Raw genomic sequence first — 25,047 nt, 5'->3', positions numbered from 1 at the left:
AGAAGAATCCGAGGGCAAGGGCAGCGTATACCGGTATCCTTCCCCTACGGGTGCGTGACAGGCTCATCCCGCGTGTGTTGGTTTTGGTCCAGGGAGCGGTCTCAGCAGCTCTGACGTTTCATGCGTCTGAACATACCAGGAAACTGCCTTCTACTCTTTTCTCCCTCTTAGTGGATTAGCATATTTTCTCTTTTTCCAGCCATCCTCCAATAATTTTTTATTTTATAGGTGATGGATATTTTAATTCCAAGGAAATAGATAATCCTGAAGTGATGTAAATCCTAGCCCAGGGGGAACAGAAGATAATCCTAGTCTCGGATTTTCCTAATTTTCAAAGCATGGAGCACAAAAAATAAAGCAGCAGTCCCCTACGGAGCATTGGTCCTTATTGACGGCCAGTGACCCTAAAAGATGGTGTCTTTCACTCTCCACTCCTAGACTTGGATTTGAGGACCTGGCAGAATGGAAGGGGAATTGCAGGGGCGGACTGAGAACTATTTTAGTTACAATGGCTCTGTAACAAATTGCTCAAAATCGAATGGTGTAAAATGACCATTTATTATGCTCAGGGGTTCTGTGGGTCAGGATTTAGACAGGGCACCGGGGCACAGCTGGCCCTCAGTTGGAAGTCTTGAAGGCTGGGGGCTGTAGTCATCCGAGGCCCATCCACACACACACACACGGCAGTGGTTGGCATTGGCTATTGGCTTGGAGGCCTGTTTCTCACCATGTAGGTTTCTCCATGTGATGGTTCCACGTGGGCTCGCTGGGGCTTCCTCCCAGCATGGTGGCTGTGTCCAGAGGCCAAGTGTCCTGAGAGACAGTCAGGTGGAAGTTGTAGCACCTTTTAGGACTTCGCCTCAGAAGTCATTCATGTCACTTCTGCTGCAGTTTTTCAGAAGTGGATCGTTCAGGCTAACGGGGTGTGGGGGAAGGGTTGTTTAACTCCACCTTTCATGGGAGGAATGTCACAAGTCCCCTAAGACATGAGGAGCAACTCCAGGGCTTCAGACCTGTTTCTCTTCCTCCCCAAGGAAGGGCTGTGACTCCCTGCTGAGTTCTGGCTGCCCAGGGAAAGCCACCTCCCACCCAACCCAAGCTGATGGGGTGGGCAGTGGCGGGAGGGACCTGCCGAATGACATTTGGAGCACGGCCTCTCTTAACCATCCTTCCCTCCGGTCGGGGAACTCTGGTCAGAGAGGGGCCGCCAGGCTTCCTTGGCGTCCTCAGAGGTCAGCAGTCCAGGACCTAGTCCGTGGGAAGCATTTATTCATTCATCCACAAATCTTTCTTCCTATGTGCCCAGGCACTGTTCTCTGCACAGATGGCCTTGGTAAAGAACACAATAGACCAGCCCTCCTCTTCTGGGCGGCATCCGTGCAGAAGACAAGTCTCAGGTGAGCTGCGAGTGGACTCCGACGACCATGAAGGAAATACAGGGAGAGACCTGAGGCCTTGCCTTGGGAGAGGAAGCTGTCTCTCGTGGAAGCCACCCCTCTGTGCAAGGGGTATAAGCAAACCCCGGGGACACCCTAGGACCGCTAACCCTGCTTCTTGGTTCACTTTGCTCCCAGGCCACTGCCCACACCCACCGGCTCTAAGCTCCTGGGAGAGGCAGGGAGACGAGCCAGTGCCTTGAGTCACGAGTGTAGAGTGTAAAGTGCGAGCTGGGCCTTGGCAGGCGGGTCTTAAGGGTAAAGGTGTCATTAGGTGAACACTGAGAAAGGTTGCTTTCCCTGAGCCCCTGAGATGAAAGATAGCAGCCGTTCTGCGCTGCCTCTTATCTCTCCAATTACTCCAGGGGTGGGGACTGGAGGTTCTGGGGCAGCAAAGCAGCGGGTGGGGGCGTGAGTGCCTGCGTGTGCGTGTGTGAGTGAATGTGCGTGTGCGTGTGCGCGCGCGCGCGTGGCCTCTCGGCAGCTGTCTTGGCCCCCACCCCACTGCACCGGGCCAGCGTGCCGCCCCCGCCCCTCGCTGTGCTGGGTGCGCCGCCGCCGCCGCCGCTGGCCACTGCTCTCTGAGCCTGCTCCCCCCGCGCCTGCCAGGCGACCCTCGGTGCGCCCCGGGTTCAAAGGCCCCGCGCCGCAGCTCCAGCCCCTCCAGGGGGCGGGGAGGCAAAGGGGGGTGGTGCGGGAGCCTGAAAAGCTGGAGCCCACAGCCAGCCAGCCCTGCGCAGGGATGGGCAGCTCGCTCTGAAGTTTGTGACCGCCGCAGCCAACTCCTGGCCGAGCCGGGACGCAGCGAGCTAGCGGCCGGCCTCGAACCCCCACAGCTGGAGGGCGAGGCCCGCTGTGTCCGGCTGGAGCGCCCTTCCGCAGCCACAGGCGCCTGTCCTCCCAGCCCGGTGCTCCCACGCCTGATCGGGGTTCATGGAGCTGGGGCTGTGGCTCCTTTTCGGGCTCACAGTGACCTCCGCCGCAGGTAAGCGGGCGGAGCGGCGCGCCTCTCCTGGCGGGAGCTCACACAAAAGGACCCTGGAATGGGGAGTGGGGGGACTCTGGGAAGGGTGCCTTGCGGGAGCACAGCCTCTTTCCTGGGCTCGCCACCTCCTGGGGGGCAGAAGCTGGCCGCCCGGACTACTGCGGGGGCTCTGGAGGTTGCAGCCCACGCGCAGACGCGAGACCAGCAGCCTGGGCCAGCTTGGTCAATATTTCCTGAAGTTGGGACCTTTTCAAAAAGTTTGCAAACTCCTCAGAAACTGTGTAAAATGATTGCAAAGTTTTGAGAAAGCGTGCAGAAATGCTTGCAAGTTTCCAAGGGGCGCAAATAGCTTGCAGACCTTGCAGAAAATGAAAATAGTTTGCAAGCTTTCCACCAAGTATGCACATAACTTGCAGACTTTTCAGAAACTGGGCATGTAGCTTTTGTAAACTTTTCAGAACAGTTGGCATAGCTTGGAGCCCTTACAGAAAGTGCACCTAGCTTGTAACTTTTGCAGAAAGTTTGGTGGTCGCCCTCTCCCTGGTTTCGGGGTGGGTGAGTGTCAGGGGCATGCACACCCAGGAGCTCAGGAGCCCCTCAATCTGCCTCTTACAGGATTGGTGCCTCGCCCCCAGCCTGGAGATGCTGGCAGAAGCGGGGTACCCCGGGCCACTCCTGCAGCCAGATCTGAAGGGGACATCGAGGAGACTGCGGCGGCGAAGGCAGTGCAGGGTCCACGCCCAGAAAGCCCTGGGCAGGCGCAGGCGGCCGAGGGAGGCCCGGTGCGCGGCAGAGCCCGGCGCTGCACGTGCTTCACCTACAAAGACAAGGAATGCGTCTACTACTGCCACCTGGACATCATTTGGATCAATACCCCCGAGTGAGTGAGCCCTGGTGGGGACAGGCCTGAGGGGCGGGGCCTTCCCGGCCAGGCCCCCAGCTCCCCACTCCCACAGGATTTGGTCCCACCGGGTCAGTTGGACTCTTGCTGGGCCTCCTGCCAGCCCAGGTCCCGTCTGCAGGTCCCGGTGTGATCCCCACCCCTTGGATGGCCTGGCCAGGGAGAAACCCAATCCCAGAGCTTCTGATCCAGTGGAACGGAAGCCCTCCCTGCTAGCCAGCGAAATGAGCCGGCCAGAGGGATTAGATACCTGAGAAGTCCCTCTGAGATGGAGAAGGCCCGAAAGTTATCTCCTGCCCCAGGGGCTAAGTGGGCCATCCCCCTTCCTGACCCTGCCAGGTTCCAAGGAGTTTCAAATTCCTTGAAAGCAACCTGCTCTCCAGGGAGCGCTGGGGTGGCCTTGGCAGGGCCTGGCAGGACCTGCCTGTCAGGCTGAGATTCCATGGGCGCTAGGCTCCTTTCCTCCCAGGGGCTGGCTCCTGTTGCCCACTGTCAACCACTGCCACTGCCACAGATGGCCTCCCCTTCTCCGCTCCAGTCCCTAAGAACTGTCTCCTGCCTTGCTGTGAAGTCTACCCTCTCCAGACCCCTGGAAAGGGTACTGTGCTGTGTGAAGGGTTGCTGGCTTCCTTCACGTCCTAGTTTAGGACCCCCTGTGCGTAAGCATCGTCCTGCAAGCAGCAAAGAGGGCTCCACCTTGCTAGTCACCAGCCATCTGGCCTTTGCCTCCTTGACCTCCAAAATCTGGGACTTGGACCAGATGTCTCAACGTTCTGCTCGCTGAGTGTTCTGGAGGTCTCCTGGGACTCCCAGCACCCTGCCGGGTCTTCTGATCAAGGAACTGGTATAAATGGGAATCCTGGGCTTGGAAAGGCACCTTTGTCACCGTGTTGGGAGCCACCTTAATTTGTGTCCCTCACGGTTTCCTTCATCCCCGAGCCAATTAACCTCTGGGCACTCTGGGTGACAGCTTTGATGGGCTCACTTCCCACCTTGTTCCATGGACACCTGGAGAATGAAGTGAAAAGTAGGGTAAACCAAGGGGTCGAATGTCTTTCAAACTAGGTGACAAGACCTTTTAACTACATGTGGGATAGATCTGGAAAGTCACCCATATGCCAGAATGGCAGACAGGGCAGCTTCACCCAGCAACCTGGACACAGGCTCAGGGTCAGAGCTCAGAAGAGTCCTCACTCAGTTTGATTCTCTGTTGTTGCCATCTTAAGAGTCTTCATACTTTTTGAACCAGTCTCCACGTTTGCATTTTGTCCTGGGCCTCACAGATTATGCCATTGATGCTGATTGCAGAACTGACGTGTCAGGCTGTGTCTGCTCAGGCTTGTCCACACAGTGAGCTCTTCGTGGGGAAGATACAGGGATGTGTGGTTGCGGGGCGGGGTGGTGGTGTGTGTGTGCTCCTGGACAGGCCCAGCATCGACTGACGGCCTTCTTCTCAGACAGTGATCAGGGTCACCTTTCCTTACAGCCCCCATCACCCTGACACCTGTCCCCCTTCCTGTCCTCCTGGCATTGTGATCTGACCAAACCCAGGACTCAGGGAGGTCAACGGCAGGGCTGAGTCCTGCCTTGGCAAGAACCCCAAGCGGTGGATCTAGAAGGAGAAAGAAGAAACCAGCCAAATTAGGGACAGGGGGCCGGGGACAGAGGAAGTGAGGGGGGAGCAAGGAGAGGATTTGAAGACCACCTCAGTTCTCTGCCTGTTCCCAAGTTCCCAAGGAAGCGGGGAAGTGATTGAAATGAAATGCATCCGAGAGGCTGAGCAAATACCCCGCGATCTGTTTGAAATCCTGTCTCATAATTTCAAGTTGTCTTGTATGGTCCGAGATAAAGCCGTGGATCTTGGACTTTTTCTAGGGCAGACAACTAGCTAACCTTCCTCTCACAGCTTGATTTACCTCTTCCTTTCTTCCCTGACCCTGATTCATTTTAAACATTAGGAAAGAAGGATTAAATATGGTGTTTGGGAGGCCCGTGAACTACTCGGGAAACAAAAATGACAATAGCCAGACTTGAACGTTTTGAAGTTAGACAAGCAAAATAATTTCTATAAGGACGATGTTTCAGGATAGTCTATCTTTTTCTTTCTTTCTTTCCTTTGCCCCTCGGTCCCTCCCTCCCTCCTGCCCTCTTTCATGTCTTCCTTTCTTCCTAAAACTCTCTGTTGATAGGTAGACGAGTCCATTTGCTGTCTTCAAGATATCTCAGACAAAGTTGCAATGTGAGAAAAATGGGCTCTAGGGACAGGGAACATAGGCCTTTGGAGAAACGAAAGAATCTGAAATATGGTTGATTTGTGCTAAAGGGACAACGGAAGTGCATACTGAGGTCTTTTCCAGGTCCCGTCACAGCCCCACCTCTTGAGTGTTTCCTTCTCTCACTTAGCTGTCACCCCCTCTCCGTTAGCAGATCCTTCTGGTTTCTGAAACTTCTCCACTGTCCCTGCTGCTGCCTGCTCTGGGAACGCAAAGAGCCTTGACCCTCATGCCTAAACCAAGAATGTTGAACTTGGATGATTTTCGGGGTTTGGTTATCTTTCCTCCTACTGCCCATTCAGTCACATGGAGATGGACTCAACAATCTCCTTTGGAAGAACATTTGCCAGGTTGAGGGCATGCTATGAGTGCGGCCAGTTATGCCACAGTTCAGAACCTAAAAGCTGCAGGAGTTTCTGCTCAGATCTGCCCTGCCTCTCGTGTGGAAAGTTAATGTCTAGTTCAGGTGCGAGAGACCAGTTACTCCCTGAAGTATCTTCCGGGTATAAGATATGAGGGTCCCTGGTTCTCCCACGTTCTTCCCTGTACTTAGTTCTTCTGGACCTGAGCTTGGTCAGCCCTTTTGGTCAGCACACAGCACACAGCAGAGCCGTCGTGATGGCTGGCTTGTGGCTGAGTCCTGCCGCCTGGTGATGGTTCCCTGTTTTTGTTGTTACCGAGTTTCTGGTCGCCAAGGCTTTCTCCCACAAGTGAGGCTTCTTGTTCCAGGGTGTGTGGATGCTCTCCACAGGCCACACACCCTGCAGATGGCCATGGAAGAGAGATTTCTCCAAGAACATAGCCCATAACGTCCATTATATCCTGCATGGCCCCAAAGAGGACGCAGGTGTGTCCTGGGTGTCTGCAGTTCTTGCCCCCGTGGAGGTGGCTGAGATCACAGCTAGTCCATGGGACCATGAGATTTTCATGACTTTCCTTGGCCGTGTTAGGGAGCCCTCCCCTCCCCCAACAACCCTCCATTGCTGACATAAAATAAAAGCAAAACCCCACATCAGAGAAAAGCACATCCCATCTCATGGTCATAGAAAATTGGCCAACAATAAGATAAGGGAGAGGTAGTGAATACGCAGTCCATGTGCGTCCGTACTTAAACACATGGGGCTGTTCTCCATGGGGACACAAAAAACAGATGTGTCCCGTGACCAAGTGGGGGATTGTGTTAGTCAGGGCCTCCAGAGAGAACCAGTAAGACCTGTGTGTGTAGATATGCATGTCTATACAAATACACACACACACACACACACACACACACACGCAGAGGAGCTGATGTTGCAGTCTTGAATGTAAAGGCATTCTGGAGCAGAATGGCCTCCTCTTTAGGTTACCTCAGTCTTTTCTGTGAAGGCCTTCAACTGCTTAGGTGAGGCCCACTCACATTATGGAGGGTCATCTGCTGATTTAAATAATAATCACACCCCAAATGTATCTTCCCAGCTAGCTACATCTAGACTGGTGTTGGAGCAGATATCTGGGAACCATGGCCTAGACAAGTGGACACATACAATTAACCACACAGGCTGTCCTACCCCACAGTGGGCCTGCCGTCCTATGCCTGCCACCGTCCCCCTGGCTGGAGAGTTAAGCCAGCCCATCAAATGGCCCAGGGAGCTGCAGGACACCCAGAAGGAGCCCTCCTGCCTTCCTCTCCACTTTGTTCCCAAGAATTGAGGGAACCTGCCATCTGTTAATCCCGCCAAGGGTGTAAGAAGGAGGTACCGTGATGCTGTGAGGGTGAGCACGTTTCCCACCCGGGCTGACAAGTAGGGATGGATTTATGAGAAGGTCCGTGCAGGGCGTTTGAAGTTAGGACTATGCTGGACAATCCGGGCTTTGTAACTCCTACGCGTGGGACGACCTCAGACCTAGGAGCTCTGACTTGCCGCATGGCCTGGGGGTCGTCCTACCTTCTCTCTGTGTCTACATGTAAGGTGCAGACATCAGCTCAACTCGAGGACAGTGCCGGACCTAGCCACTCCAAAACATGCCGTGCTGAACGCAACCAGCCGGAATGGCATTCGTGTGGGGTCCTTTTTCTCCCCAAAGGAGTACAGTGAGAATAATAATGGTGATAATGGTTAATAGAAACATTGGAACTTGTATTGAAGGCGACGATTCAGCAGCTGCATCTCTGCCCCTGTGTTGTTCAAGAAAGGCGTGTCAGCACGTCTCCGAGAAGGGGTCTTCCAAACCGTAGGACCTCTCAGTGGAATGGAGGGATCCGGTACCCCAGCCTCCTGCTGACGTGGGGTCGGCTGTCCACCCACCGTGTGATTTCAGGGACCCCAATAACAGGTACCCAACCCGTGAGCCAGGATGGCGTCTGTTGTTGCTGGAGACGCAGACAGGGAGGCAGAGGGACCGTCTTTCTGGTCGTCATGGTGATGCAGGTGATGGCGATGGTGGTGCAGATGATGGCGGCATTGGCTGTGATGCCTACGAGTAGAGCTATGTGAGGATGACATGAGAAGGTACCAGGGACGTGCTCTGACAGTGGCTGGAATCTGGTGAACACACTATACCACAAAGACATGACCATAAATATAAGTACACAGCCTCTGGGCAGGGGCTGTTCCTCCTGCCTGCTGTATCTGGTTCTGTGGTTGGAGGACGCTGTAAGTAGAAAGTTCTTCCTCAAGTACTGCTGAGGTTGGCCTCCTTGGACCACGGCCCTGGTCTGGCCCAGCCTCGTGGAGTGACACTGCTCAGTGGATGGCCTATTAGCACTCAGTTGGCATAAGGATTACAGATCCTGGGAAAGGCGGCCCAGGCTGCCGCTGTAGCTGATAAGCCACTTGATAAGGACACTGGTGATCAAAGGTTGTTCCAGGCTTGAGGAGATTTGGTCCCACCTTTTCTGTCCCTCCTTCCTTGTTTTCTATTGCTTCCCACTCACCTGGGTACACAACTGGAATGTTTGGGGAAAGGGGCCAGGTGTGCTCAGAAGCCACTGGCCTGGGGCTCCCTCTGTTAATGGGGCGGCAGGGGCAGTGGCTAGGGTCTGGCGTTTCGGGATACGTTGAGGGATCTATTTAGAACCTCTTGTTAAACGCTCCACGATGAGATCTTGGGAAGGGGTCTGTCTGCGTGATGGTCTTGTCCGGACCATCAGAGGAAACATACAACGCCTTGCAATTTGCAGACTGAGGACCCCATGGGGCCCTGAGACCCTCATTTCCAATCTCACCCAGCCCAGGACCGGAAGTGTGGGTCACCAGGAGGCGATGCCAGGAAATTCTATGGACATCTGTTTGCAAAACATAAATAAATAAGGACACATAAGAGAAGATGGTATCGGCCCGACAGAAGTGACCTTGAACTCAGGTATCTGACTGATCATGATTTTACTCTCTGGCTCTTTTCCTCCCTTCCTCCATTTCCATTCCTTCCATTTCCTTGGAAGTCCGGTGCATGTTCAGATCGAAATTTGGAGTTTGAGTAGCATATCTCTTAGGACATTTCAAGGAAAGATATATCTTTTAAAATCTGAGGGCCTTGGGGTTAAATTTCAGAGTTTGTTGGAAAGGTCGGCTCACACAAGGTGACCTTCCTGTTGGAGTCGCTGGGCCCGAAAGCCCCCTTTTCTGCCCCCGAGTGGGTATGAGTAGGTGAGGGCGTGTCCAGGAGCAAAGATGGGCTCAGTTGAGAAGCAGCTGATCCCAATTGGATGAGAGAAAGGGACGGACTTGAAGTTGGGGGATGTTTGATTTCAGCAAGAAAATTTGCTACAAAGAGATTGTGACCCTGTGTGACCCTGGAGGGAGAATTTGGATTTCTGCTAGATGAAAGGGACCTTGCAGCTAGGAACTTGGCCTTAAATCTGAAGGCACATAAAAGGCTGTGACATCTCTGGTGCAGTTTATTCCTGCAAGAATTTAAAACAAAGGAATCTGGGAGGCAAACAGTGCTTTCCCTGAGGAGACCCCACTGGCCGTGCTGAACTCCCTCAGCTTCATCCCTCCAGCTCTCCCTTCTGCACTGGGTCTGCAGCATCTCAACACGTCTGATGGAGGCTAGAGAGGGGTCCCCTTCGGACCTCCAGGTAGCCCCGTGTAACGACTGCTAGCAAATAGATTGGATGTTTACCAAGGAAATGACCTGCTGTCCTTCTATGTCATGTTTCAGATGGAAACAGAGAGTTCTTCAGAATGGGACACCCGCACAGCACACACTTTCCCTCTCTTTGGAATAGGAAGCAGCTTTACTTAGAAGGAAAATAAATCCAGACAATGACCTCTTGGATGAGCTGTGTGTCCAGACGCAGTGAGGGCTGCTTCTAGCTCCTGCTCATCCACGAAGTCTCCCAGGAACGGACAGGCAGGACAGGGTGTCTGGTTGCCTCTCTCATCGGCCCCAGCTTGAGGGTCTTAGGAGCCAAGAGCTTATGGAGAACACAGGCCTTCTCATCTTTTATGGCCTTCTCAGGGCCAACTTAGCAGGAGGGCTTCATAAACAGTAACTCTAGAACAGGGCAGCCAGGGAGCCCTGTGCCCTGTCCCAGTAATTTAAAAAGCAGAAACAGATTCATTTCAGGAGTTGATGAGAAAGGCACGGAGGCCGCCATGGCCGAGACGTCACGCTTCTTCTCTGCGATGGTGTGAATGGCCCACGGTGGACAGTTTCGCCCATGACCTGGGGAGCATAAAACAGCTTTGCCAAAAGTCAGAAGCAAGTCAGTGGGAAAGCAGTAGTATATGAGTCTTTTCTGGATTTTTAATGACTCTGATTTCCAACTGGGTCCTTGCAGGGTCCAGGATAGAGTGAGGGGAGTGACACAAAAAAAGAGCGAGTGCAAACTTTAAGGAGAGGCTGAAAAGTCAGCAATAAAAAAATAAGTTATTTACATTGTTAAAAACAATCAAAATAAGTGCCATGTCGTAATTGACACAATATCAACATTTTTAATAAAGGCAGGATCCGACCTGTGCTTTCGCAATTTGCTTCCCCTCCTGCCCCCTCACCCTGACCCTGGGTTCTGGTTTGGTGCTAAAGCCTGCATCTCTAGGGGGCTCAGGTCTTCTAAGTTTGGGGTGAGTGGTTAATGGATCGGAGCTACCCAAAGGACATGACACAAGGACGCAAGCAATTCCATTAGGGGGAAAACGAGGGTGTCTTTATTATCGTTGCGAAGGGAAGTATGTTGTTGTTCAGTGGGAGTTTCCAAGGTGAAATGTCCTGATCCTCAGCAGGGTTATGTTCTCTTGCTTTCTGCGGATTGTTTAAATGGATATGTGATGGTGTATATATATTTTTTAATCCCTCTCCAAATAACCCCATCTTAAAAAAAAAAAAAAAGAAAAAAAAAAAGCCCTGCTCCTTGTTTCACCACTTCTGTTTCCACTGCTGGGAACTATTTTGGGCCACATCTGTCTGCAGCTTTGCATAAAGTCCTAATGAGGCCATGCCAAACAGACGTGGGCTTCCCATGCCTCCATGCGACCTGGAATTCTTTGGGGTCACTGGGGGTTGGGGAGAGAAACTCTAGCCTGACTCGCAGGGACACATTTGGGTTAGGCCAGATGGAGGGGAGACCAGCTGATCTGGACGAGTCTGTAGACGGCACCATTGCCCACCTGTCGGACGGCTCAATTTCTCTCACTGTTTTTATGAGCCGGAACTCTCGAAAACCCCATACCTCACAACAAGCACAGAAGGATTTTTCTGTTACTCTCCTCTCTCTGACCCCTGTGCTTCCTCTAAGTGTCCCTCAGCACACGTGTGCCTGGGGTCAGGGACGACTGTGCCTGTGTCCCTGTGAGCTGATGGGATGATACAGTGTGTGGCATGGGGTAATATTTCAGCTCAGTTATAGGGTAACAGGACATGGGAGAGTGGAAACGGGTTAGGTCAAAGCTTTCTAAATACAGTTGGTGGGGTCCTGGGGACCCCTTAACTTGAGCGAGGCAGGAACCCCATATTCAGGTGTGGCTTGATTGCTGGAAGGAAGGGCTTGGGTCTTCTCCAGCAATTGTGCTGTGTGGAGATGTTCAAGTGACAGAGGATGTTTGAGAATCTCTAGGAGGCATTTGGAGCTGGCCAGGCCTTTCCAGAAATCCAGCCCTTTCATCTCAAGCCCAGAGGGAGGGGAGCTACCCAGGGGTTCTCTGTGAGTTAGTCTTCAATTTGGACCAGAAACCTGTGTCTGCAACCCTCGTGGAGCCTCTGGTTTCACCTCTGATGCCTCTCTGTGCATTCTGGTTTCTCCTCCATGGTGCTGAGAGGCCTGCAGGGCTATTATCCAGACAGTTCTTCTGCTTCATGTAATCTAGAGACCCATATTCTTTCTAGAAAGACCCTCAGAGATCCACCAATTGAGGATGACAGTAGTAGAAATCCAATAAATCAGCCAAGGAGTCTATACGTTTGGGAGATTGAATGTGACCTAGAAGTCATGGCTATTTTAGACCCTTCCTCCCTCCCTCCGTCCCTCCGTCCCTCCCTCCGTCCCTCCCTCCGTCCCTCCCTCCGTCCCTCTGTCCCTCCATCCCTCTGTCCCTCCCTTCCGTAACAGATGTTTATTTTTTAGGTAATTGAGGTATTATTGAGCTCCCACTCCGGCTGCCTTCGGTGCAGAGGTGACCAAGGCAGAAACTACCAGTGACTTTGGCTGGACAAAATCTAGCTGTTGTCGACCCCTAGGGACAAAAAGGAAGCTACACCTGCAGTACAGATGAAGACATGACCCCTCTTCTTATGTCTGATTGGTGGGGGTCAGTGCTCAACTTTCTCTGAACGTAGTTATGATTCTGGTAAAATTCCTAAACAGTTAAGTCCTGGATAAACCCCAAAGTTGGGTTTTGGGGGTGGGGGTTGGAGAGGGGTGTCTTAAAAAAAGGTAACCACCAAGCATAGCACATTGCTCCTTCCTGCCTGATATTTCCAGGTACTCGAGGGTCACGGGAGGAGGACTTTGCACATTGGCGGGTTTTGGATGAGCAGTCAGCCGTGGGGTCTTCTGAACTAAAGATGCAAGAATTTTCTGCCGTGGAAGTAAAGCTACCGATTGCCCGTTCGCTCTACATTGTTTGTGAGCCGAAGGTTTGGGTGATAGTCTTTAGAATCAGAAAGTATGTGTGTTTTCTGCTTGTATAATGAGGTCGCTGAGGAGCTGGATTTCCTGGCCTGTTTTCTTTCCTGGACGTTAGAGGGACACCCTCTGGTTGTCTGGCATGAGGCCTGGTCTACAGCAGACTTTCACAAGCGTCTGATGAATGGACCTGGAATACGTTCCCTGGAGGAGAAGAGTTCCGAGGTGGTCAAGCTAGTGTCAGGGGGCCGGGCTCTGCACGTCTTGGAAGAGTGTGCTTGCATCCACCTGCCTAAAGGACAGTGTGGTCCAAAGCAAACATTTCACAGTGGGCACACCTGGGAAGAAAGGACTCCAGCCAGCTGAATGTGCTGGGTTTTGTCCTGATTCTGAACGCATTCTTTTGTGCTTTGTTGCAACAAAGAAAACCTCTACTTGTCCCTGGCAGCTGGAGAGTCTCCAGGTTTTTCTGTTAAACCCAAGAGATCATGGTTGCATCAATCTCAAGAAAGTGACTTCTGGGTCAGCTAGCAGTCCCTGGTCGGAAGCAACAGAAACCCAGTCCAGCTAACAGCATGAAAGGAGTTATTGGAAAGACACAGGGTAGCCCACACACATGTAAGAGGGAAAGCACCAGGCTCAGAAAGGAGAGGTACCAGGGTCAGGACCGGGGGTCCCAGGGCGCAGTGGCACAGACAAGGCAGGATGGGGACACCTGGCACTGAGAGGCTCAGAGTACTTTCTGATCTTGAGTTGCTCCACTCAGTTGTCTTGGGAGAGAGAGGGTTGGTTGTCCAGCTCGAGTCGCTTGATGGGTCCTTAGGCAGGCAGAGGTTAGGCGTTGATTGGCAGTCTCACCAAGACCTCACACAAGGATGGAGGGACAGTTCCCCAAGGGGAAGGTAAGAGATTGGATTCTAGGAGATGAAAACAACCTACACTGGCCCCAGGCTCTAGAGATTTCCAGGCTTTTAAGTCCTCTGAGAGAGGCACTCCTATCTGAGCTTGTGTTGCCCGCCCAGTGCCCCCATGCTTTTGCGCATAGTGGGGGTCCCCTAGATGTTTGCTGAAGTGAATGGACGCTATTCTCAGCCTTTGCATATTCAGCCACTTCCTATAGTTACTGCACCCTGTCTTCAGAACAAAATTCTTAGCTAGAAGTTCTTTCTGGTTAAGGTTACAAAGATAATAAATGAAGGCGACCTACACTTTCTCCCTTGCCCAAGAAGATATTTCTAAGTTCCAGGAGCAGGTGAGTGGTGCCTTCAAAGGAAGGAATTGAATAAAACCTGAAATCGAGCCGTAGTTAGAAAGCGTGTTGGAGCCTAGAAGCTGTTTCCCTGGGGAATGGTAGGAGGCGGTATCTCATGACCACTGGGGCCTGGCAGCTGGGGGCTGCCTCCTGCCTGTCTGCCTGTGGGAAACACTTGTTTCTCCTCTTCTTGGCCACAGGACTGGTCAGCAGCGTCACACCTTCTGTACAGTATGTCCCCTGGGCCTGAAGGCAGTATCGTCCTTGCTTTCTCATTTCAGCAGGAAAAGTGTGACCTGACGGAGATCGGTCATCAACTTGACATTGGGGATTGTGAAGTGAAAATGTTCTATTTGTTGGGGAGACAGTCAGTCAGAACTGGGTTTTTTAAAACTGAAAACAACTATACTTATAAAAACAGCATCAAGGACCAATTTTGTCACAGTGTCCTATGACCTGTCTGGCTTTGCTTTATGGGACAAGCCACTAGACCAGGGGCTGTAAACTCAAAAGGCCCGTGAAGGTAACAAAAGTGAGCAAAGAAGGACAAGAGGAAAGTAACTGGGAGTGGTGGGGGCTGGGGCAAATGGAGTGGTAATGACTCATGACTATCACTCAGCTCTGGACAATTGTCTCCATGATGGAGTGTGGTGTTAGTATAACTACCAGTTATTCAAAAGAAGCTGGAAATTGGGATGTTTATGTGAAATTTTCAGAGTAAAAAAACCACAAAACAAAACCAACAATAAAAAACCCTGTCGATTGAATGAAGCCCACAAATGCCAATTTGCTGGTCTCGGCATTAGGTTAAAACTTTGGGTGAAAGGGATCCCTTGTCTGTCTTGTTCAGGGATGTTCACCCAGAGTCTAGTCCAGGGCCTGCTCATCAGAAACACTCAGCAGATATTTATTGAATGGCATTTAATGGGGGTGGGGTGAGAACTGGGTTTTTGAGCGAATGACAATTTTTTTATTTTTTTTTTACAGATTTTATTGGGGTAGGGGAACAGGAATTTATTGGGGAATAGTGTGTATTTCCAGGACTTTTTATTGGGGAACAGTGGTGTGGTTTTCCCAGGACTCATCAGCTCCATCCAAGTCAAGTTGTCCTTTCAATCTTAGTTGTGGAAGGCGCAGCTCATCTCCAGGTCTGGTCGCCGTTGTTAGTTGCAGGGGCTGCAGCCCACCAAAGAGAGTGACAGTTTGATAAACTTTCCTGAGACTTTAGAATTTTGGCCACTGAAGCTCCTTCACTGCCTTTGGGAATATCTGTATCTCTCCTTTAAAATTCAGGGATAGAAGCAAGTTTCCTCATTAGAAAGCTGGAGATCATTAATTCACTATGAACAGGCAATACTGAATTTAAGAACAGAATCTTAAAGAAGTCAGCTTTCCTTATTTAAAAGCTTCTTGTAGAGAGAAATAAAATGCTTTCAGTGTGATGCTGCAGATGAAGAATGAATATGAGAGATTTGGAGGCTTAATATTTAGTAACATTTATAGGTGACATTTGGGGAAAAGTGGCAAATATGGAACACTGATAAATAAGATTCTGACATCACCATCCCCAATCAAATAATGAATGTTCTGAGTACATATGTTGAGGGGCAATTTATTACTCAAAGACACACGACACTAGACATATGTAGGTGTGCTGGAGGGGTCTTTAGTCTAAGAGCCGATGACGGACTCTTAGATTGCTCTTCTCGTTTGCCTCTCTTTTGTATGGAGCTCTGTGTTATAACTGAAACGTTAATAGATAGAAGAGATGCCTTCCTTGACGAAAATTGCATGTTCCAAACTCTATAGGCTAAAACAATTTGGGCAGAGAGTATGCTAGTCAAAGGTTCTTGGCCAATTTAACTTCATTTTCATGGTTCCACCATTAGGTCTTTCCATTTCACCATTCAAGAAACAGTAAATGACAAAGGGCACGAAGGCAATTGAAATACAAGTGCTTATTGGACGGGCAGTGTTGAATGACAGACCAGCCACAAGAAAGTGTGGCAAAGAACGGCGTACACCCTGTACACCCAAAGTTTTAACCTAATACTCTGATTCCTTATTACACCTCTTATTGCTTAGTCACACATCTCAAATGCACATGTGGTCGGTGGGACTTTTCTGCCTGATACAACTCACTTGAATTCCCAGACCAAATAAGCAAACAACAGTAGCGAACATTAACTTACTGCTAACTCTTGGTAAGTGTTTTTCAGGCAGTGCCATGTCTTATCCAGTCTAACAACCCTTTTGTAGATCAGGAAATTGTTGAGAGGGTGGAGTGATCTTCATGTAAGTGCTTTACAACATAATGATGGAATTACCAGATAACCCTTCTCTGTGCTCTTGTGTACCTTGCACATACCTGTACACATTGGTTTATAATGTTTCCTTTACCTGTTTTCATACCCTGGTAGCATGTGAAGTCCTGAAAGCACAGACATCAGACATTTATATGTCTTTTTGTATCTCAATAACACTTAGAATAATACTAGGTAGTCTCTCTCTCTCTCTCTCTCTCTCTCTCTCTCTCTCTGTATATATGTGAGTGTGTGTGTGTGTGTGTGTGTATATATACATGTACACACACCATCTCCTCTAAATGTACGAGAGTGGATACTTGGCAAATGTTAGTTTTATGTAATCAAATTTCATGGTTATTGAACTTTTTAGGTTGGAAAGAATCCAGAATTGCTAGACTAGATTATCTCACAATTAACTACAAGTTGGTCAAGCAACAGTCTTTATTTGTCCAACCTTGTGCTAGGTCCATGGCAGATACAAAAGAAGACCTTCCTACTTTTGAGGAGCTGGGAATGCAGTCTTAGAGCTGGCCAAGAAAGACCCCTGTCCGGGCACTGTGGGCTAGAGGTCTGCCTCTGTTCCTCCTCTCACCATGTCTCCCACCCACTGCGAGGCGTCTGTGGACTGAAAGCCACATAGTAGCCCTTCTTCTAGACCGTGTTCCAATATTCAGGATCCTGGAATCTCCTACCCAAATGTTCCTGGGTTCACTTCAAGGGCTGTTCATGTACCTTCCCAGGTCTGAAACCAGGGACCGAACAAGGCCAAAGGGTGGCTGCTTGCAGGAGGAGGGGGAGCTGGAGCTGGGGGGTGTATCCGTACAGGGGTGGGTAAGGCCCGCCTTCCCCTTGGTGTGGGATGGAGCAGGACAGAGGGAAAGATGCTGAATCTCCTTGGGCTGCCATGTTTCAACACGGAACTCCAAGGAGCCTCAGAATTCTAAATTTAAGCCTGAACTTCCAGGTGTTTTCAAGTCATATTTGTTCAGGTAAAGCGCAGAACTAAGAGCTTCTCTGATTCATTGAAAACCTATACATTTCGGCCTATGGGAGGTGGGCACCACTGGAGCTGGAACTCTTGTTAGGGGCCGGCCCTGCAGTGCGTCAGCTTCCATCATCCCCCACCCGCCCAGGTCAGCCAGCAGAGCCCATGCGTCAATCACCCCAGGCTTGGAGCCGGGGGTTCCATGCCTTCGCACAGTGGGGAGGGGAGGGGCCCTACCTCTCTGTGAACATTCTTGAAAATGGCAAAAGCTCGTTTGCATACTAGCTCTTTGCACTTGGCTGCTGGGAAAGAGAGTAGCATTTCTCTATTGACAAATACCACATTGCCTCCTTGCCTTACTTAAAACACTTTCGCATGTTTTCGCTGAAGCTGAGTAGCTCTGCACACATGAATGCATCACCAACTGACAGCACTTTCAGAAGGGCAGGTCTTGCTGTTGATGGAAAAATGGGAGAGTTGTTAGTCTTCCAGTGTAATTTTCACCAAGAAATGGGGGACTGGATTTAATGTCAGTGCTTAGAGATTTAATGTGGTCCTATTACGGGAAATATAGACCTTTAACCAAATCCTGCCTCGCAACAATGTCTGTATTGTTTGGCTAACCCCCCCCCCCCCCATTTCCCATTCCTGAGGAAAAATGGGGTTTTTAGCAAAGGTTTAGCTCAGAACAGGACTGGACCCTGTTTGCCTTCTCCCTTCAGTGAACACGGACCGCTCCGTTTGGGCCTGCCTCATTCTGGGGAGCACCCCAATGGTTCTATAGAATAATATGGTGACATTCCTTAGCTCTCTCCTCCAACCCAGTAGGGAGGAAGTTCCGTTCAGGCATCAGGTCACGGTGGAGCACCCCCACTTTGCCCTCACCCAGCAAGGCTCCACGGTGTGTGTTTCAAATGAGAGTAAATTCAATTTGATGACTTGGACACACAGAGATGTCAGGACCCCTTTTGGGTGGGTGTTTGTGGTGCTGCGTAGGCTCACAGTCATTTTGGGGCCTGGCAGGAACACTGAGACTTATTGGAGAAGTGACTTTCCATCACATAAGTTTCCTCTGGTTATTAGTGATTTGTCCCCTAAGCCCTGTTCATTGGTACTAATGTAGTAAACGTATGCTTTTAACTTTTTCCCACTGAACTGCCTGGCAATCCTCTCTTCCTTTCTCTGGAGAGCGATGGTTTGGATATATACGAGCATAAGAAACAAATTTAAATGTTTATTGCTCTGAATGACACTGTCACCCTCCCAGCTCCAACTGTAAACAAAATTGGTAAATAGTTTCAGACTTTTTTCTTCCTAAGAGTTTCCCCAAGGCCAGTTCTGTCTTTGGCCACACCTCACAGGGCACAGAGCGTTTATCTCTTCAAGGAAGCGACATTTCAGGCCAGGATGTGTCTCTGAATGTAATTACATTGTTGTAGGCCTATCAGCACAGACTGCAAGGCTCATGTGGGCACTGAAGTTCTGACAGGCGGGGCGGGAGCCAGGGCCCGCCTCGGGCTGCCGGGTTAGGAAGACGTCCTTTTGGTATCGATGGCCAGGCCCGGGCATTGGCTCAAGGAGAAAGGCTGGGACCAGTGTGCAGGTCAACGGGAATGTCTGTGTAGGGGTTTAGGTACAGGAAGAAAAACCACAACTGCTCTGCAAGGACCGTGGTTCGATCTTGAAAAGACTGAACATAGCCGCGTGCACACCCAGGCGTCTGCTGGCTCCTGCTGTAAGGATGTGGAGACTTTTTCCTCCGTCTCTCCCAGGTCCTCCCATCTTTCCAACCCTTCGGTCCCAGCACCCTTTCTGAGGGTTGGGGCAGAAAGGAAGGGTGGAGGACTCCCTCCAGAGGCTTCCTCAGACCCAAAGTGCAGGGGGAGGGTGTGGACACCAGCCCGTGGGACGTCGCTGCACCACACAGCTCGTTGCTGTGTGAGCACCCGCTCGCCAGCTCCGTGCCCATGAGTCAGGGTGGCCAGGCATGCATCTCCAGACGTGGCCCTGACACTGCTCTGTCCTTTGCAGGCAGACTGTGCCCTATGGCCTGTCCAACTACAGAGGAAGCTCCCGTGGCAGAAGGTCCGCAGGGCTTCCGCGGAGCCGCCAGCCCTCGAAGTGGACACCACGCTGCACTTGTGTGCAGGGCAACGACAGGGCCTGTGCGCGCTTCTGCAGCCGGACGCTGGCTGTCGGCAGGTACACCTACCTCTTCGCGTACTCGTTTCGGGTACCAGTTGTACTGAGGCAGGCAAGGCCGGGTGTGGGGCCGGGGGCATTGGTCTAACTGCCAGGTGGTGCAGGAGGGCTCAGCCGTGCCCTGACCACAGTGGGCCTGCAGCCCGGGACGTGAGGGACGGAGCACACAGGGGCTGTGGGCCCTCAGCTCCGGGAGGCCGTCCCCATCTCCTGGCTGCCTCTCCGCACTGAGCCACGCTGTGGCCACGGCCGGGTCTGGTTTCCAGACTATTCGTTCTGGACTGCACAGCGCTTTGCCAAAACCTGAATAAATTGCCAACACATGCAAAATTGAACAATTACCTACACCATTCCCCCCACCCAATATGTATTTTTAACGTCTTTAAAAACGACCAATGGAATCCCCTGGGGTCATCGACCCCGTATTCTCTCCTGCCAGTATAGGCTGGAACTGAGTGGGGTCCACTCATGTTTGAGGGGGACATGAAGGATCCATTGTCCTCATCATCTTACTTTGTGGCCCCCGGAGGCCCCCGACTTTGAGACCCTGCAGTCTATCAGCTGCTGGAGAGGAGCTTTTGACTGCCTCAGTGTGGACTCAAATGAGTGACCGGGGGTGGCTGTTTAACTTAGTTTTCGTTTAACAGGTTTTCCTGTTAGTGCCGCTTGCTCCCCTTTTTCTTTGCTTTGGGCTGAAACTCACCAACCCAGCAGGCATAGCCACCCTGGAAACCCCTCCTGGTGGCACCCCTTCAGGTGCCACCCTGTGCACGCACAAGAAACTCGGACAGAACAGGTACCACTGTGGCCAGGGGCCCAGGATCTGCTGGCTGGCAACCCCAGTGACAACCACATTTTTCTTCTTGTCTCTTTCACATCCGATGAGTAACTGAGGCTCAATTAGGCATCCCCTGACTGCGTGCTCAGCCTTCAGAAATGGTGCCCGAGATGTGGTCCTTGGCGAATGCGCTCATGTTCTGGGGAAGAGGAAGTCATCACCTGACACTGAGAAACCAGCCCCAAGGAAATGCAGGCCAATTCATTAAAACCAGCCCTCTCACCACAGGCATTCAGGGACAGCAGAAAAACTGGACGGAGAAGAAGTGACTGCCAGCGGTGCCAATGGAGGCCAGCATCCAAGGAGGTGAAGCTGCTTTCGTTGGTGTTGCACTTTGTGGGGCATGTAGGACGTGTGGGAGTGGCATCTGGCCTGAGAGGTGGTCCGTGGGGCGCCACATAACAGGCCGTGGTGCCTGTGGTACATCGTCTCGGAGGACAGACAGAGCAGGTTGAAGCTGTAGATGGCCTGTCACGGCCCTGCCCCTAGCTAGCCTGCCCTGTGCCTTCGGAGCTGACTACGTGCATCGTGTGGCTTTAGCGCAGTGATGTCCAGCCCTGGGTCTCACCGGGCATGGACAAAGCCAGCCAACTGCTCTGCTCGGAGCCCACACTGCCGGGGCCCCGTGTTTTGCCTCTGCTCCCGTAGTAACATGGTCTTTATAGAAAAACAGTCATTTCTTCCTTTGAGCCAGTGCCTCTGGACAGAGGTGAATTACAGCATCTTGGTAGCAGGCCCCCTAAGTCTCCCCAGATTCGTTTTATTATGTTTTTTAACCCGCTTGTCTTTTTTGTCTGAGAGCCTTAGGGTTTCCTGCAGCCAAACTGGGTTTATTTGTCATTCTATCAATCAGGACTCATTATTAATGCCCTGCCTACACCCCTGCAATGGGATGGTAATTTATGGTCACAGAGTCGCCTGGACGTGTCTTGGGTTCCTACAGGGACTGATCAAGGGAGGATTAAACCAGCCTCGGTATACAGGAGGCTTTCCTGATCAGTGGCAGGTCATTTCTAGTTGCCCAGAGAGGGATCTGTCAGCATCCATAATAAAAAAGCAGAGGGAGAGAGGCCCGAGGCGGCATGAGAGGTCCCTGGGGAGCATGAGTCAGGCCCCAGCTGGTCCCCGATTTGCCTCTTTATTCTTTTTCTTCTTTCTCTCTTCGTCACCCCAGACTCAGACTCCTCTCAGCAAGGGAGGGATGTGATTAAAACCATCCATCCATTGCATCATTTATTCATTCATTCAGCAAAGTTTTGTTGAGCACCTGTGACACAAGCGGTGTGCTAGATGTTGGGGACACATCAGGGCACAAAGCAGAGTCTGCTTTCTTGGACCTTAAGCAGTGGGGGAAGCAGACAGAAAACAAATGCCTAATATACAGAGTGAGATGTGTGTAGAACAGGAAAGCAGAACAAGGAGAGGAAGTATTAGGGGTGGCTGCAATTTTGCATTGGGTGGACAGGGGCAGCCTCTCTGGCCAGGTGACACTGGTATAAAGGGAGAGGGGTGAGCCAGAAGGATGATGGAGAGAAGGAAATTTCAGGCAGAGGTGCAAAGGTCCTGGGGTAGGAATGTGCTGGGTGTGTTCGAGGACGGCAAGAGAAGCCTGCACAGAAAAAGCATGACCTTGACTTTGCTATTTTTGTTATTGTTCTGTGGAATGTTGAGAACATGAGAATGGTGGCACAGGTGTCCCACTGGGTCCCAGAAAGCTCCTTACAGGAGCTTTTCTTGGGAAGGAAAAGCTTTTTCCTTATAAGTCACGGTCCCTACTTACTTTCTTGCAAGACTCGAGTTAGTAATTTTGGATTCACATTCTCAGAGGGGAGGCTGCTGCTGTCCTGAGCTTGTGACAATCAAAGGGGGGCCTAGGCTGCAGGAGAGCTCCTGGTGGCCGCATCTGCTGGTATTATTATATTCACACCTTCCCAGGTGGATGGCAGGCTCTGAAATTGCCAAGAAGCACTGGTGAGGAGGTTTAATTCAAAACGAGGACCAGGCTAGACATGCAAGGGGTGGGAGGAGGGGAGAAATCGCCTTTTTCAGCTGGTGCAAAGCTCTCCTTTTGTAAAACACCTCTTTGTTTCTTTCGCCCTTTCTCCAAGATAGGTTGAAGTCAAGGGCAGAGAGAGCAAGTAGGCTTTAGACCTCCACCATCCAATGCCGCCCGGCAGTGGTCCTCCCCTCCCTGAGCTCTGCCTGCCTGTTGCTCCCGCCTCTCAGGAGCCCCTTGGGAGAGGAGGCCAGCAGCGCCCTGTGTTAGGAGGCCTCAGTCCTGCTCTGACTCGGTTCACATTCCCACCTCTTTGAAGACAAAGAATGAGTTCTGCCTGGGGGAGAAAACCCACCCGAAGGGTCCTCACCTAACAATTCACCCCTACACCAAGAATGCCCCAATCCAAAAGGTCCGGTTCCCCTAACGGAAAATGATCGCAGATGTGCCCTGGGGCCTGCTGCTTGAGGCTCAGGTTTCATGCAGGAAATTGGTTCGGGAGAGGTACGGCACATTGCAAAGCCAGTTGCTGGCTTTCGACTTGACTTTTCGACTAGACATTTGCAAACTCCTTGCAAATGTAAACACATGTTGTCTTGTAACAGCTGCTGCGAGCAGCGGGAGCATGCTGACGGCTGGAGCCTCACAGATCATAGGTGTGATGACGTGGGCTAGTGTGGGCCGCCGGGCAGCAGCGGCGATAGAAGCAGATGCTAGATGTACAAGAGTCGATGAGCTTGAGCATATAGACAGAAATTTTCATCTGTGCTTGCTTGTACCCACCAGAAGAATATATCTAAAAAAACAACAACAACAAAAAACAGAGGGATAAAAAAAGAGAAACCTTGACGTTGTGACAAGAAAATGACGAAATTCATACCTGTGGGTTTTGAACTCGGGGACAGGAAGCAGCCTACGTGTTCTTGTCCAGTTGACTGACTTTCCGGGCCCTTTGCAGACGGCCAGGCCCGTGCACCAAAGGCCTTGCTCCCCCGGGCCTTGTTTGCAGGAAGCCGCTGGAAAGGCAGCCCCAGTTCAAGGCTATGAGAGGGAATCTTCTATTTGCTTTCATGAATAAATGTGTATCTTTGGAGCAATGGTTTCAAAATAAGCCACACACAGTCTTTGTAAATTATGTAAATTCCTATTTATCTGTATAATTGGCACCAACTGGGAGTGGTGACGCCTGACGGTCCACTGTCCCTTTCAGCTGTGCTCTTCTTGCAGCCATTCTGAAATGACTGTGAGTGTCAAAAGGTAGTGCAGCGGTGTGTGAGGTCATCACGGGGCAGAGGCCACTCCCTTCCATTCCACCCCTTCCCCCCGTGGCAGACAGAGGAGAAGTGGCATTTGAGTGCGAGCGAGATCACGATGTGGGGAAATGTAAGATGGTGAATGATGGAGCATTGGCCTTGACCAAATGCTAAATTCTCTGTATTTCATAAGTTATTCCAGGTATAAAAGTGAATATCTACCCCAAGGAAACGGAAGGGATTTGCTGGCAGGATTGTGTATAGTTTAGAGAAGCGATTATTTATTGCAAAACTGTTCTCTCCTCCAACTGCTTCATGTGGCTCTGTGAAAAATAAAGCCACTGTATGTAGAGAGTTTTTAAATTGGGTCCCAAATCCAAGCTTGTGTTCCTCAGAGCTTGAATTACATTTTTAAAATGCATATGCGCTGTTGGGCTCAACGGCAAGATGATATCTCTGCGAGAAATCCAGACGCTAACACTCAGAAAATACTAACTGTCAAATGCATAATAAAAAGATGTCAACGTTTGCTCTGATTTGTGGGTTTTTTTTTTTTTGGTCTTTTTTTTGCTGGTGTTATATACCTGATTACACATCAACTTTTCATAGACCTCTGAGGGGACGAAGAGAGTGATAGTTCAGGAAGTAGAATCTATCTAAAGTCAATTTTGGAGCCAGATGAGCAAGGGGTTGCTTGAATATTAAGGAAGGAGAGGGATTTGGGGACCATCTGAGGAAGATAAAGTATTCAAGGTGGTCAGGAAGAGGGAAATTTGGGGAGAGACTTGGCTCCTTCCTCTGGCACCGTCCTGTTCTCTGTAAGATGCAGAGTTTTCTGTTCTGGCCCCACAGGCCATGGAAGGGCCAGAGCGGGATCCAGGGAGGGAACAGTCCCAGCCAGCAACCAGCGGTCGACCCCATCAGCTTTTAGATGGGCATTTTCTCTTGCTTTGCTGCTCACAGTTCTTGTGAATTAATAGCCATAAGTGACCCTATTTGGTTTGATCTTCTCTACCAGTTGCAATGTTCTTAAGCCTTTAAGACTTGTAAGACATCTCTGGGAGCTGGGAGTATCAGGGAGGCGGTGGGCTTGCTTCATTTTCTTCCCTCCCTCCCTCTTTCCCTCTTTCTCCAAGAACTGGGGTCATCAGAGACGCGGAATTGAACAAAGAGACCTAGCTAACAAGCAAAGAGCAAGCCAGTATTCTGAGGGGGTTTCATTGCATCGAATCTGAGAAAACCCAAGAGCCTCTTGTTTTAATTAAACTCATTTTAGAAAGTTTTGACTTTGATGAGCTGATAAGAGTTGGGTACTCATTGATTCTGCAGGGTGAGAAGCAGCCCAGGAGAAGCTGCCAGCGTTCTTGGGTGGTGCTCAGGGCCTGGAATCCCGCAAACCCAGAGGGAAGGGCGAGGAGAGCTGAGGGGTTCCAGGAGCTGGGAGCAGTTGAGTCCCAGACGTGATGGGCGTTTCTGGGACCTGGGTGGAGGAATAGAGGGGCGTCCGTGGAGTTGTGAGCAAGACCAGCTATAGGATTTGCAGGGCCCAGTGCAGGAAGCAAATGCCGGGCTCCG

At 51.0% G+C, this 25,047-nt stretch overlaps 1 protein-coding gene across 2 annotated transcripts; it reads left to right on the top strand.

The window, feature by feature from the left end:
- Positions 1-1,705: 1,705 nt before the first annotated feature.
- Positions 1,706-24,008, top strand: EDN3 (endothelin 3). Of its 2 annotated transcripts, none has more exons than XM_019757146.2 (5): positions 1,706-2,421; positions 3,037-3,301; positions 19,215-19,385; positions 20,452-20,529; positions 22,332-24,008. In XM_019757146.2, exons 1-5 carry the CDS (start codon positions 2,370-2,372, stop codon positions 22,333-22,335), a joined length of 570 nt encoding a protein of 189 aa, XP_019612705.2. In that variant the 5' UTR covers positions 1,706-2,369; the 3' UTR covers positions 22,336-24,008. The 2 variants fall into 2 exon arrangements, with proteins under 2 accessions (XP_019612705.2, XP_019612703.2); XM_019757144.2 differs by having other exon boundaries at positions 1,707-2,421; positions 22,336-24,008.
- The last annotated feature ends 1,039 nt before the right edge of the window (positions 24,009-25,047 follow it).

The sequence above is a fragment of the Rhinolophus sinicus genome, linkage group LG13, assembly GCF_036562045.2.
Source record: "Rhinolophus sinicus isolate RSC01 linkage group LG13, ASM3656204v1, whole genome shotgun sequence".
NCBI classification, from domain to species: domain Eukaryota; kingdom Metazoa; phylum Chordata; class Mammalia; order Chiroptera; family Rhinolophidae; genus Rhinolophus; species Rhinolophus sinicus.
Note: the sequence above shows the minus strand (reverse complement) of the source record. Positions and strands in the feature narration are given on the sequence as shown.

Excerpts from the sequence above, each read along its gene's own strand:
- EDN3 (XM_019757144.2), top strand. The coding sequence starts at position 2,370 with ATGGAGCTGGGGCTGTGGCTCCTTTTCGGGCTCACAGTGACCTCCGCC. Across the intron at positions 2,422-3,036 it reads CACAGTGACCTCCGCCGCAG|GATTGGTGCCTCGCCCCCAG; the intron begins GTAAGCGGGCGG and ends TGCCTCTTACAG. Across the intron at positions 19,386-20,451 it reads CGGACGCTGGCTGTCGGCAG|GCATTCAGGGACAGCAGAAA; the intron begins GTACACCTACCT and ends CTCTCACCACAG.